Source organism: Syzygium oleosum, unplaced genomic scaffold, assembly GCF_021117445.2.
Source record: "Syzygium oleosum isolate NSW1041296 unplaced genomic scaffold, Sole_v2.1 Sole_v2.49, whole genome shotgun sequence".
In the NCBI taxonomy this organism is placed as follows: domain Eukaryota; kingdom Viridiplantae; phylum Streptophyta; class Magnoliopsida; order Myrtales; family Myrtaceae; genus Syzygium; species Syzygium oleosum.
The window spans coordinates 1,263,778-1,278,706 of record NW_026607533.1 but is presented as its reverse complement, the minus strand read 5'-3'; the positions used below and the strand labels follow the sequence as shown (position 1 = coordinate 1,278,706).

General features: G+C 40.4%; 1 protein-coding gene across 2 annotated transcripts in view; it reads right to left on the bottom strand.

Annotated features, from left to right (window-relative positions):
* Nucleotides 1-14,929, bottom strand: part of LOC115689560 (ABC transporter B family member 4-like) — a 59,574-nt gene that overhangs the window by 37,089 nt on the left and 7,556 nt on the right. Inside the window, exon 12 of one of the 2 annotated variants that reach the window (XM_056307030.1) lies at nt 879-1,172. In XM_056307030.1, coding sequence (XP_056163005.1) covers nt 879-1,172 — 294 coding nt within the window. Of the gene's footprint in view, nt 1-878; nt 1,173-14,929 lie in introns of those variants that run through there. The other variant, XM_056307032.1, reaches the window with a different exon arrangement.

The following is a 14,929-nucleotide window of genomic DNA, read 5'->3' as shown; positions in this document are numbered from 1 at the left end:
ATATATCCTTCATTTGATCCTTTAGTCTTGAAGGCTAAAGATGCCCACGACAAACCATCAAATTGAAGCCTTCACCTACTATATATAACTACAGGAAACTTAAATCCACTCCTCTTATTTGCTGAACCTAAAAAAACATATTCATTGCAGTTTTGACATTGCTGAACATATTCTTACAATTCTTTTCCACTTAGATAGGACATATAACACAATTATGCCGTCACGAATATACTTAGTTTTACAGTTTCCATATGCCCCATGTGTTTTTTATGCACTTTTACCTTTCTTTCTCATCACCTTGCAGGCGATTTACCTGTGAGAAATATATGAACAATGCTGACAAAAAAACTAGTATATTCACCTTTTACATGGGAAAGCAATACATAACCAAAATAGCTTGCACAAAACACAATTAGGATGACGCTGCGCTTACGTGAAGAGAAACCAAGGACGCGTAGAAACCGTCTTTGATATTAATCAGAGAGTCGTGCTTTCCTTTCTCGACAATTATTCCATTTTTTACCACTGCAATCACATCTGCGTTTTTTATTGTTGATAATCTACGGGCCACTATAACCATTGTTCTATTGACCATGACTTTTTTTAATACATCTTGAACAACTCTTTCAGATTCAGCATCCAATGCACTAGTAGCCTCGTCGAGGAGAAGTATCTTTGGATCCTTCACTATAGCACGTGCAATGGCCATCCGCTGCTTCTGCCCACCAGATAACTGGACTCCACGCTCGCCAACTATTGTGTCATAGCCCTGCATAGTCATTATGATATCGGTAACTATGATTTTCGAGGAACTTGCGTACTTATTGCTTGCTTAACCTGCAAATGTCAATTATGTAATAGGGACATGATAAACTTGCCTGTTGCAGACTACTGATAAACTTATGGGCATTTGCCAACTCTGATGCTGTCAATATCTCTGCTTCCGTTGCCTCTCCATCCTTTCCACAGGCTATATTGGCACGGATGGTGTCATTGAACAGAACCAGTTCTTGTCTCACAAGGCCCATCTGCTGCCTAAACCACTTTAACTGTAGCTTCTGAATTTTGATCCCATCAAGGGTAATGTGACCAGAATCGGGGTCATAAAACCGTTGCAGCAGAGCTATTACAGTCGATTTCCCACTCCCGCTCTCTCCTACTAAAGCAACAGTCTGAAAAAGCAAAAATCACAGTCCATATGTGCATGTTTTAATATCAGCAGGTGTTTACTGCATCATAATTGGCTGGAACTCAGAGAAGAATAGAAAAAGATCTTGGAAAGAAAAATTGAAAGGGTTATCATAAAGCTTTACTTTGCCGGAATGAATGGTCAAGCTAAGATCCTTGAAAATTTGTATATCCGGGCAAGAAGGATACTTGAAGCTGATTTCTTGAAGCTCTATTTCTCCCTTCACATATTTTAGTGTTTCTCCGGACCCATCACTGGGGTCTACTTTCAATTTTCTGTCAATGATTTCGAAAACCGAGGCAGTTGTGCTCCTGGCTTTGGTGGAGTCCTGAGTGAGGGAACTTGACTGGGTAATTGCAGTGGCTGCCATGGTCAGGGCAAAAAATACCTGCAAAGCTCAAAATAGATAAACCATCAAATGAGAAACAGGTATTAAAATTGTCCTCACCTTAGTAATTTGGCACGTTGAATTCGTTAGTGTTTCAGGATAACTGACACAGGAAAAGATAATCTTACACGGAAAACTTCTGAAAATGTTGTCTTGCCATCCTGGACAAATCGAGGTCCAGCGTAGAAGCAAGTACCATAGACCGCAAAAAGTAAGAAGAAAGATAGGCCAAACCTGACTCCACTAATCAACCCATCTTATTCCGGCTTTCATTGGCCCTTCGCATTTCTTGGCATAAAGTTGCATGATCTTTTCTTCAGAACAAAACGAAGCAACTGTTCTGATGCTTCTAACTGCATCGGTAGCTACTTGACTGGCTTCCTGGTACATCATCTGCGAACAGAGAGACTTTGATTACTGCCAATATCAAAATATCTATGCAATCCACCAAATAGTTATGACAATTTTTAGCTGCTGTCTCTCTTGAATTCTGAAGTGGACAGTGGCTAGACATGCATTAGTTCTTAGGACCATAAATGGCGAATAAGGAATACGTACCTTGGTGTCTGCACTGAATCCTTTCATAAATTTTACTTGGACAAATCCATTAACAAATATCAGAGGCAGCAGACCAAGGTTGATGAACGCCAATTGCCAGCTAGTCGCAAAAGCGATGATTAAACCAGCAACTGCAGTTGCGCTGTTTTGAACGAGCTGGGCTAATGCATCCCCAACTAGGGCCTGCACTGTTGCTGCATCGGCAGATAGTCTTGCGCCAATGACACTGCTGGAGTGCTCCGGCTCATCGAACCAACCCACCTCCATGTGCACCACCTTCTCAAAACATATGGATCTTATCCGCTGGTTTAATCTGCAACCTGCTATCGAGAAGAAGTACGTCCTTGCTGGATGTGCTACCATTGACACCAAGCCAAGAGTGATGAACATCAATGCCCAAAACTTTGAATCTTTCCTTAGTTTATGAGGTTCTTCGTAAAATGTCTGGACAAAACTAGATAATAGTATACCAAAGATGGGGAAGACCACACCCGCAATGATTGCAAAAATAGATCCTATCAGTAGCACGGGAACTTCAGGCTTATTAAGATATGCAAGACGATGGATAGAAACTTCTACAGCTGTTTCTGTTTTCTCCAAGGAAGTGGACTCTGGATTTGCAGGGGCACCATTGGGGATATTTAATTCCATGGGCAGAACAAACGAGATAGATAAGGAATGGCGGCTGCTATTTCCCACACCTGATGATCCCCGACTTATGGATCTCAAGAAGGACATTCTTTGACTCGATTGTCTTACATCAAGGAGATATTCTGGTTTGTTTTGGTAATCTATTGCTTGGTCTTGCTCTGTATTTACTTGCTGGAGGCGTATTAGCTGACCATATGCTCCATTGGGATCTTTTTGCAGTTCCAAGTGTGTACCTGATGAAATTTGCTAAAATATTAGCTCTTGCTCCGCAGTTTTTTGAGTGTGCACTCAGTTATATATGTGAAGTTCCCAACGTTCAAACAGGATATTCATATCTGGTCAACTAGGTATGATTGGCTTTCATTTGAGACATGCTACTGCTAAAAATTATTGCTTTAGTACCTCTCTCCACTGTCTTTCCTCCGTAAATGACAGCAATCATATCAGTGTTCCTGACGGTGCTCAAACGGTGTGCTACAATGACAGTGGTACGATTACCCATTATCCTGTCCAATGCCTCTTGTACAATCGTCTCTGATTCTGCATCGAGTGCGCTTGTGGCCTCGTCTAAAAGCAAAATCCTAGGATCTTTTAGAATTGCTCTCGCAATGGCGACTCTTTGCTTCTGTCCTCCAGAGAGTTGAGTACCATACTCGCCGACCATTGTGTCCAGTCCCTTGATGCAAAGATGACAAAAAGTTGAGACTCACAATTCAATGAATGTCGCTTAGATCAGAGGTAAAATGATCAAATTAAACATCTCTAGACCTTGGGCAATTTATCAATGAATTTAGCAGCATTAGCTAGTTGTTCTGCGGGCTCTTATCTCTTCAATGGTCGCATTCTCTTTTCCATACGCAATATTATCCTTGATGCTTGATGCAAACAACACAGGTTCCTGGCTAACAAGGCCGATCTTACTCCGTATCCATTTGAGCTGAAACTCCTTCAGATTTATGCCGTCGATGAGCACTTCACCCGCTTGCAGATCGTAGAACCTATCTATGAGACTGATCAAGGTGGACTTTCCGCTTCCACTTTGTCCAACCAAGGCTGCGGTTGTCCCGCTTGGTATGTAAAGAGAGAATCCATTGAATATCAACTCATCTGGTCTGGCCGGGTAGCAGAAGTAAACATCCCTAAGTTCTAAGTCTCCACGAATTTCGTCCAACGTCTTGCCACGGGTGTCGCGAGAATTGATCTCGGGCTTCCTGTTGATGGTCTTGAACATCTTAAATCCCGCGGCTTGACCAACAGCAAATGCGGTCATGCATGGAGAAGCCTCTCCTAAGGACCTGATAAGTAAGCCAAACCAATTCACCTATTATGGGTCTGCTGTAGCACCAACACAATAAAGCTGCTTACGATAGATTTATGTCTAAACGCTCTTCGATGTAAATATCATACATCTTTCGTGGTTCATAAAATAATAGCTTTTCCTTCAGACGGAATAACATGTATCTGTAACTCATCAATGTATTCAAAGTTGAATGAAGTCTGAAGTGCAACTGACATTGAACCAGTTAAGACAGCGACAAGGACATTAAGTACTTGACCCCCGGTATATCCTTTTTCCAGAATCATCTTTCCTCCGAACCATGTTGCCAGTGCAAAACTGCAGAAGATAATAAAAAAGCCTGTACCAAGACCTAATCCAGCAGCCATGCCCTCGCGAACTCCCGATTTGTATGCATCCACAAGGAACTCGTTTTAAGTTGCTATAGCCAGCTTCTCCCCAGTAAATGATGCTACCTAATTGCACCAAGTAACAGCCATCATCTCAGAGTCAAAATTATGTTTTTAAAGGTTCTATATATTCAATGGATTCACAGTTCTAATTGACCCAATTGTTTGTTCAACAACATCCGCTGCTTTCGCATAAGCGCTTTGTCCCCATGATGTCATCTTGCCTATGATCAGGGACATGAGGGCACCAGAAACCACAAGGGGAGGAATAACTGACAACGTGACCAAAGTAAGTAGCCACCCTATAGTAAATGCAATGATAAATCCTCCGATGAATGTTGACATGAGCTGTATGAACTTTCCTACCTGCAGAAATCACAGAGATGTAATGATATAAAACACCATCCCTCCCTGTGTAGCATAACAATTTTCCGTGCTTCCTTCTCCGCTAGTTCTGCTTTCAAATCGAAACGTTACCTTCTCACCCTTGGCATCTTGTATAAGAATGGTATCACCAGACATTCTTCCCACAACCTCTCCTGTGGTTGTTTCCTTATCGAAAAAGGCAATTTCCTGTCTTAGTATTGTCCGCAGATACAATACCCTTATCCAAGCGGCCTGTCTCTCTCCCGTGACCATCCAGAAAGTCACCTCTGACAACACAAGCAATTCCACAGTTCATTCTCACTTGCTGATGAAAACTCCAGGATTTTTCAACTTTAGGGAGAGATATACTTAGGAAGAAATGCTGTCAAACCAGTGAACACTGCCAGGTAGACAAACTTCAGAGATATCTGAATTTGCAGAGTCATGAGAGTAGCATATCAGTTACAAGGATAGACTGCTCCTGATGAGTAACGACATCTAGAATAGATAACCCAGTACCTGTTTTTCATGCTTTTATGAATTACTGATTCATGTTAAGTACTCTGATGACTAGAACTCTTAAGTGTCTAGCCTCAGAAATGAACATTATGCTTCAAATGTTGTTACCTTCGAAACAAATGCACCACATTTTTGTTGTGCTGGTTAGTTCCGAATGAACCAATCAATTGCCCGATAAGCACTGTCATGAGGGGCAAACCTAAGCCATTGCAAACAGCACCCATTGTACCCACAAGCATCAAAAAGAAGTCGGTGAAATCTGCAAACAAGAACAGCTTGTAAAACAGAACTGAATTAGTTTTCTCATTGTCTTTGCTCTTTTCAGGCCTGTCCTTGGCCTCTGCATGACTCGTCGAATTTGTAGCTACATGCATTTCTATCTCCACGTTCAAGCTGCTCCGTATAGACATCATACCAAACGGAAGATCACCATATATTGCCCATCAACTAGTTCATCGAGTACATCCAGAAACTATTTTACATCTGTAGAGCAAAGTCAACTACCGGAATCAATACTTTACAAGACAAGCCAGAAAAGTAGAACATTTGAATGCTTTAAAAGATATACATAAGTCATGTCTCTGAATTAAACCGCCAGACGAGATCTGAGAACCAAAACACAAAACTAATATACCAGATTGGCCAAATTACACGAACTCTACTAGACTATTGATCCATCGAAGTCAATTTGAATGGTATAGTCAGTCAACAATCGAAAAGAAGCATCTTTTAGTATTGCAGTGACATCCAAGTAAATAAGAACTAAAGAATCCTGGAGACACTAAATTTCCTTCCATTTGAGCATACAAACCTCTGATCTGCTTCTTCTTATGCAAAACTGTCAACCAGGAAAGCCAGCCAGGCCAAACAGCCGTTGACAAAAAGGAGGAAGAAAATCATGGTAATTTCTTCTTCTTTTTTACCCAGAAGCTAAAAAAGGATCACCAACTAATTCAGAGTGGTTTCTTTATCTTCCTTCTTTAAGCACTACTCTCCCTTTTCACATGTAAAAGCCTTTAACCAAACTCGAAATGCAAGAAATGTTACTTCAACAAACATTACAAAACAAGACGATGTAAAATATAATTTATCAAGAATCACTAACTCTCTGATCTTATACATGTCATAAAATGCCAAAACAAACCATAATGGTCAATTGCGGAGGGTTTGATCTGATCGACTATCATTACCCCCATTGTTTAGCGCCATAAAGAACATCATCAGACTGAAATAAACCAAACCCGCCATTGTCTTTCCACAGCAAAGACACAAAGCAGGAAAAAGTACGTAAAAAAATATTCAGTGTGATACCTTTACTCACAAGAGAGCTCAAAAGGGTAGCTTTTAATCCATGCAGTAGCTGAGAAATCGTCCCCTACTTCATCCGATGCTTTGAGAATTGCAATTCAACGACTACTACATTACAAGCCCACTGAAAATGCTTTGAGGGTCAAGCATTGTTGAGCCCTATGTCCGAAAGATTGATCAGTTGTTTTGTGGTCACAATCACTGGACTCTCTTTTGTCAACCATAATAGTTTTGTATATTTTTTTATTATATAAATAGCAGGTGCAGCTTTTGTTGATGAGAATCATAATAATATAATGGTACTTTCTAGTTGCTTGTCTTTTGCGTCTTCCTTTCGAGCATCAAGATGTGTAGAGGGTGACAAAGCCTTTTAAAAAGACCAAGAACACTGGAGGATTTGACTTTACCCAATATACAACCGAATGATTCATCATACTGGCAAAAACAATTGTCGATATTTGAATGGTGCGAGGCCAAAGCTGGGTGAATCTTGACTATCTGTTCTCTATTAATCTTGACCAGCTAGCTTAGCCTCGAACGGGCGTTGATTAATGGAAGGCGAGAGATTAACGTGAGGAGGGACTATAGTATTAGAATTTTACATGATGATTGGTTATGTTACGGGGAAATTACTGAAATAGTCCTATGCATATTCTACTTGTGTCAATTCAGTCATAAACCTTTTAATTATGCCAATTGAGTCTTAAGCATTTTCACATTTTGCCAATTGAGTTCATTCGATCAATTTTGGCCAAAAATTTTTGACGTGGACATTAACTATCCGACTTGGCACGGCCGGCACTGACGTTGACATTTTTAATAATATTTTAATAATATTTTGAAATTTTTTAATAATTTTTTTCTTTTCTTTTGTTTAGCTTTTTTTGGACTGAAGGCAATCAAGGGTCGCTGGAAAACTCTCACCAGCCATAGGCTGGGTGGGGGGCCGAGATGCTCTCCCCCGATGTAGGTGTCACGGCCTTGCCCGTGGTTGGTGAGGGCGTCCCGGCCATCGCTCAATCTGGGCAAGGGCCAGGCACCCCCGCTTTGGCCAGCAAGGGCGTGGCAGCCCTCACCTAGGCCCTCACCGGCCATAGTGAGGGTATCGGGCAAGGGCATGCTAGTGAGGGTCACCGACCCTTGCCTATGGCCGGCGAGGGTCGGCTAGTGACCCTTGCCAGCCTTCAATCCAAAAAAGAGGTAAAGGAAAGGAAAGAAAAAAAAAGCTAAAAAATTAGAAAAAAACTTCAAAAATTATTAAAATACTATTTTAAAATGTCCACGCTAGCACCGGCCATGTCACGTAGAATGGCCAGGGTCTATGTCAATGATTTTTGGCCAAAATTGGACGGATGGATTTAATTGGCAAAATGTGAAAATGTTTAAGACTCAACTGGCACAATTGAGATGTTCAGAAATAAATTGGCACAAATATAATAGATTTAAAACTTCTTAGGTAATTGTTTTTTTTTTTGGTTAAACTTCTTAGGTAATTGTTTGGTTACATTAGTTACAACAATTTTATGCTTAAATGAAATTGATAAAATCTTTTAAACGTGAACCCATGATGGTGATGGTGATGGTGATGGTTGGGTGCCAAAGAGGATTATTATGGCGTAAAAGCCGGCAGAAAGAATCGGGAAATGAAGAATCACCGTAACGAAAAAAAGAAAAAGGAAAAAGTGAGAGAAAATGCGAAACTTTACCGATGCAGTCCTAAATTCATTGTACAAATGTCAATTCAATCCTAAACTTTGTAATTTTGCTGATATAGCGTAGAGGTTTAGGATTATAGTGGGACAATATTGAAATTTCGTGTAAAGGTGTAAGATTATATTAACAAAATTAGAATGTTTAAGGCTAAATTGACATATATACAACGGATTTGTGACTGATTGGGTAATTATCTCAAGAAAAGGTAAAGCATGTTGCGTGTGAGGTTTCTTTTTTCACAAGAAAGAGAAAGTTATTACTTGAAAAAATTATTAATGAACGAAGAAAGATAAACTTTCGTCGAGTCTTTAGTAGCAATAACATGTCTAAATCTATTTAATTGCATCACATCCGACAGTCTCTCTCAAGTCTTGCTTTTAAAAGTGTAACTTAGGACTGTATAACTAGAATGGTCTCCTCTTTGTTGCAAGAAAAAGTTTCGTGCGCTTGCCCATAAAAGTGGTTGCCCCCTAAGCAAAAATAACATCTACTTAATTGCTAAGTTAAATACTGACTTTATTTTCTATCAAATCCAAAATTTAAATTGTCAAAAATAGCTAATTGGCGTTAAAACAATTTTTACCTATTATGATACATCTCTGTTTTGTGCCTTCCAAATCTATAAATATGTAGAAATAATATGAACATAATACACATAGCCATCTCTCTTCCATGTTTTTCCGAAACGATCGAGAGCTGGCTATGTGCATTACGTTCATATATTTCTTCCATGCTAAGTTAAGCTCTAATGATCTTTCGTTGCTTCGCGGAGTGGCTAAAGAATGTCTCACTTTAAGTTCAAATGGAAAGGGTTAGAAATGAAGAAGAAAATAAGAATGAGCAAGTTGGCTGTGTTTGGATCGAGGGTCCAATCTCTACGGTCCATTTCATCTTTCACACATTCACCTCTTCACCCCGGATCTAAGAAACTTTAGAGAATAACTTAGGATGTGGTTTTGAAGTGGTTCTACCAGAGAATTCAGCCTCAACCTAGGAACACGACAGGCCAGATTCTCAGGTAGAACAATCGACTGGGTCATGGCATAAAATTGGAAACCGAATCGGTCAAGACGGGCTCCTCAATTTTTTTCCTGGGACCAAATCCGTTCCCATGTAAATCGGCTTGGTTCGGTTCAGCTCCTGCATTATACCTACTCGATTGCTCACTTCTCCTGACAACAATCATATGAGCTGTTCCTGAAACTAATTCTAAAGCATCATTTTGATACAAGGCGTTAGTTTCTTCTTTCATTGCCGACAGCCAACCCGAATGTTTTAAGTGCTGACTTCAAAGAATTTGGCTCAGAAATACCTCATTGGCGAGTAACCCGAAGGTGTCCTTGGGGGATCCTACGGGGAATCTGTGATGATTCCATCATACATAATAATCCCATTTTTCAATTGGATAAACGTGAAGAATGGATGTCGTTGATTCCTCTGTCTTGAAAAGAAGTATGATGCTCACATTCAATAGCATGAGAAAAAGATGGAATCACAATAGTAGACGAAGATGTCTCTCATGTTAATGTCATGTAGAGATTTGGCCATGGAATCACAAGGATCTGTTGGGATGTGGTTCATACACCCCATCGACAAGAAGGCACGAGGGTCTCGCTCTCCAATGAGTAGACCGGGGTTCGGGGGGTCGCTGGGTAGGACCACCATGACACCAGATGGCTTTTATAGTTTAGGCCCGTACTTTATTAATAGTTTGGGCTAGAGCCCATGAATAATTACTGAGTGGTCTAGATTTTTCTCGGCTCCTAGGGCTTTCTTGTGTCGCCTATATATAAATTTTTTTTTCTCTTTTAATTGATAGTTGTAATAGAGAGGTGGGATGTAATAAGGACGTTGGATGTAGCCTTTGTTTAAGATGCAGCCCCGTTTAAGAGTGTATCAAGACAAAAACTTGTATCTCAATTTCTCTTTTTTGTCTTTATTCTCTATTGCGCTACGTTTGTGTGCCTAATCCTAATAGGATTCGCACTTAGAGCTATAGGACAAATAACGTCTAGATTTTGGATTGAAGAAAGTGCTTCACGAGCTGGTGTCTTGATGGAAGAGGATGTTGCACATGCTGAGTTATTCAATGATTCACCAGATTGATCAACACCACATGGAATTATTATGCGTTTGAGTAATTTGTGTAGCATCAAGCAATTGATCCTCATGTGGTGTTGACAGTTTATTTGGTCCGCAAAACAATTTGAAAAAGTAGAGATATCGTTAATGTTTAATACAGAAGCACATGAATTTCCAGGATCCTCAAAAAGAAATTGTCATTTCATCAAACACCACAGGCCGAGCTATATAGACTCGTCCGGTGGGAGGATAGAAACACCTACTACCCATATACTTATGCCTCTAGCCCATAAAAAGCACAAGGCAATGACCGTGGATTCAGCTTTGTTTTGAAATGGTCCATCAAATATGGATAGTGATTATAGCCAAAAACTCGAAGCGAACCATAATCTGGTCATTGGTTGAAGAGCTTCTCAAAAGGCGACGCCATGTCTAATGCCCGTGAAGGTAGTCGATCAACCACACTGCAATAGCAAATGCCTCAACCCGAAAGTGCTTAAGACAGAAGTTTGAAACATCATACTTAATCCAAGTTCTTTAATGTATCAACGTTTACGCTCTGCTAAACCTTTCTATTCAGGCGTTTTTGGACAAGCTTTCATGTGTTGAATGACATCTCTAAAACGAGTTTTAAACTCATTTCTTAGCTTCCTTCATCTGACTGAGAAACTTTAATTGCTTTTTCAAATTGACTTTTGAATGAATTTATCGAAGCAATGAAGCGCAATAAAGTCAGACTTTCGCTGCAAGGGAAAAACCCAAGCAAATATTATGCAATCAGTCAATGAAATTAGATAATGTTGGAAATATGGGATAAATTGATGGGTGAATGAATGAGAAATTGATGCTCAAAGAACACCCTTGAGTTGGAAGTGGGAAGTGGAAAAACACTAGTCCCACATTGAAAAAGAAAGAAGGCTATGGAGTGCTTTATATACAGTTACACTCATTTGAAGTGGTAACTATCATAGCACAAATACTATACCTCGCGCGCAAGCGCAGGGGTGCAAATCCGACGCCCGACAAGCTGAAACTTGGGCGCGAGCGCACATCCCGTGTACACGATTGCAGGACCGAAAAGTGGGCCTCGCGACGAGCCCAATTTTGCCTTCTGATTTATTTTTTTTCAACTCAAACTGTTACGAATTTCGTAACGTACGGTAGGTTTAATCAACCGTTATTTCCATGCGTATTGATTTTATAACGGCAAATTTAATCGCCCATTATTCGTATTGATTTTATAACGGCTGATTTAATCGGCCGTTATTATTCCCGAAATGCTCTCCCGTCTGTTCTATTTTTATCGAAATAGTTCTTCCTCTGTTTTGCTCTCTCTCTCTACATTTGCACTGTTTTTCGGTAGTGTTTGTTTCGAGTTTGTTCAAGTTCGCCGAAAGCTTGGAAGTGCCGTGATCTCTTCTTCGCTGTCAACCGTTGTATCCTGGGAGACAGACGTTCACGAAACCTCAATCGCGTACTGGAGGGAGCGAATCTGTTTTAAGGAAACTGTGTCAAGCACAGGCCTCGGTATTCATTTGTATCGATTCCAACTTTGTAATTGCAATTTCGTTTCTTTACGATTCTGTATTGTTTGTAATATTTATACTAATGCCGAATTGAATTTCGTAACAGATAATACTTGACTTTCTTATTGGAAAGCACTGATGATCATCCCCAGACATATCAGTGGATTTAGCAAAAGGATCATTGCTAAAATCCTTAGTCAAGATAAAGGGCAAATGACAAGACTTGGCCATTTGGCAACTACTACAGATGCTTCCTCTGTATTCCCATTACTGACTATTAATGTATCATTCTTCAGGAATTGTAAAATCTGATCATGAGGTGCCCAAGCCGTTGATGCCAAACTCCTCTGCTTGTTGGGCGAAATCTTTTGGAAAATAAAGCTTCCCTGTCATTGGCCTGAAGGAGTACAAGTCTACATGCCCACGCCCAACACCGCAACGCCAACCCCCCCAGCCCCACCCACCCCCCCCCCCCGGGTTGCAACTTAGTTTCCGTGTCCTTTATCACAAGCCCCGTAGATGAGAATTCAAAAGATGGGGATAATCAGTTGTAAATAAAACGATTTTTTGGAGGTTTTAGCATAGAGGTAACAAAGGATTCGTACTCCATAAGCCTCAAAGAAGCAAGAAAATTTTGGAGCTGTCACTCACGCTTTTCAACAGCACCAAGATCGTCACAAATGCCCTTGAAATGCTGATATATTCATTCATAGTGTAAGTGCCTCTCTTGTGCATATTGAGGTTGTCGATTTGATAATATTCACGTTCTTGAGATTCTCTTGCAAAGGAGTTGATTAAGGTATTCTATAGCTCAGCAGCAGTCTCAAGCCCGGCAACCATGCCAAGAACACCTTCTGACGATGTTTCCGTGATCCAACTACGCAGGAGACAATTAGACCTTTTCCATGCATTGTACTCTAGATTGGCAATTAACTTTTTCCTGTGCACAACTTCAGCATTTGGGACTTCATTTTCATGAACCGGTGCAGGATAATCTCCAGTGCTAAATCCCAGCATATCCTGAGGGCTTTCAATGAGCCCATTAGTTGGGTCTTCCAAAGTCAAATTTTTTTTAATACGTCCTAAAAAAATTTTAAATTTTGAGTGGTTAGCTTAAATATCACAAAGTTTGCAACATTCGAGGTCGATAAATAAGGGTACTTATTAGAGGTTGAGCTTGCCATTGCAGATAGACAGATTTCAGAGAAATGGGCTTTTCCTTCCTAAAGCTCTGATACCATATGAGTGTCTAAGAGTGACTTTGAAATGAATAGCCAACTTGCTCTCAATCTGAGAACACCTGGCTTTATATAAAATATGTTTACAACCTCCAAATATAAGATAAGAATATGAAGATTACATGCATTGCTAGTAACAACTCTAAGCTTTATACAAAGAAGAGAACGATTAAAATAATCAACAAATCCCAGTAATGGTGAGGTGTTTCTTCCAACAGCATTATATCATCCTTTTAATGCAATCCCCAGAAGCAACCACACACCGAACCATGTATGCACCAGTTTTGTTAAAGGCGTTATTACGAATAAGATAGGTTAGTAAATGTTGGATAGCAAGTTGAGGTTATTATTGTAATTGTACTAGGCTTAGGGTTAAGCCTATAAGGACTGGTCTATCTCAGAAATAAAAACATTAATGTTTTCTTTTGCCGTTAACATGGTATCAGAGCTTTAATCGTCTTATTAATCATCTTCCATCATCCGTGTTGAAAGGAGCTATTCCTTATGCTCTTCTTCATCCTAATCGTCCTTTGTGATCTGTACATCCTCGTATTTTTGGATGTGTCTGTTTTGTCCATTCTTTGTCTCCTGGGTTGGACAAATTATCACCTCGTGCTGAAAAATGTATATTTGTGGGTTATTCTCGTACCCAAAAAGGGTATGTCTGCTATAGTCCTACTCGTCGTCGGGAGTATATTTCTGCTGATGTGACTTTCTTTGAGGATCAAGCATATTTTGGGGATGTTCGTCCTAAAGCTCCATTAACCATGGATCTTCTACCACCTTAAGCACCTGTATCTCAATCGGAGTCATCGCCTGTTCATTCTAATGATGTTCCACCGGATTCAGGGTCACTAGCATCGACTCATCTCCAGGTCTATACATGTGGTCCTCGCCCTGTTTAGGGCCATGAATCTCCACCAGCGAGCGTTTCACCACCACCACCTCTTGTCCAGGCTTCCGATTCTCTTCCATCGTCTCTTAAAAGTTCTCCTATTGCTCATCGTACTTGATGTCGGTATCCTCTTTCTAATTTTGTGTCTTATCATAACTTGAGTCCTCAGATATCTGTCTTTGTGTCATCCCTTGCATCTGTGTCTCTGCCGAGTAGTGTGCAGGAGGCTTTGGCCCATCCAGGTTGGGCTCGTGCTATGGAGGAAGAGATGGCTGCGTTGCATCATAATAAGACTTGGGAGTTGGTTCCATTGCCGGTTGATAAACAATTGGTAGGTTGTCGTTGGGTCTTTGTTGTTAAACATCATTCAAATGGTTCAGTTGAGCGCTTAAAAGCGTGTCTTGTGGCGAAGGGCTACACTCAAACTTATGGCATTGACTATGATAAAACTTTTTCTACAGTAGCCAAAATTCCTTCTGTTCGTATCGTTATTTCCTTGGCTGCTCGATTTCAGTGGACTCTTCATCAGCTTGATGTCAAAAATGCATTCCTTCATGGTGATCTTCATGAGAAAGTATATATGGAGCAACCACCTGGGTTTGTTGCTCAGGGGGAGAAGGTGTGCCGGTTGCGCAAAGCCCTTTATGGACTTAAGCAATCTCCTCGTGCTTGGTTTGGCCGCTTTAGTGATGCGGTTATCAATTTTGGCATGCATCGGTGCAGTGTGGATCACTCGGCATTTAGTATGTCGTCTTCAAAAGGATGTATTATCCTTGTTGTTTATGATGATATCATTGTCACAGGAAGCGA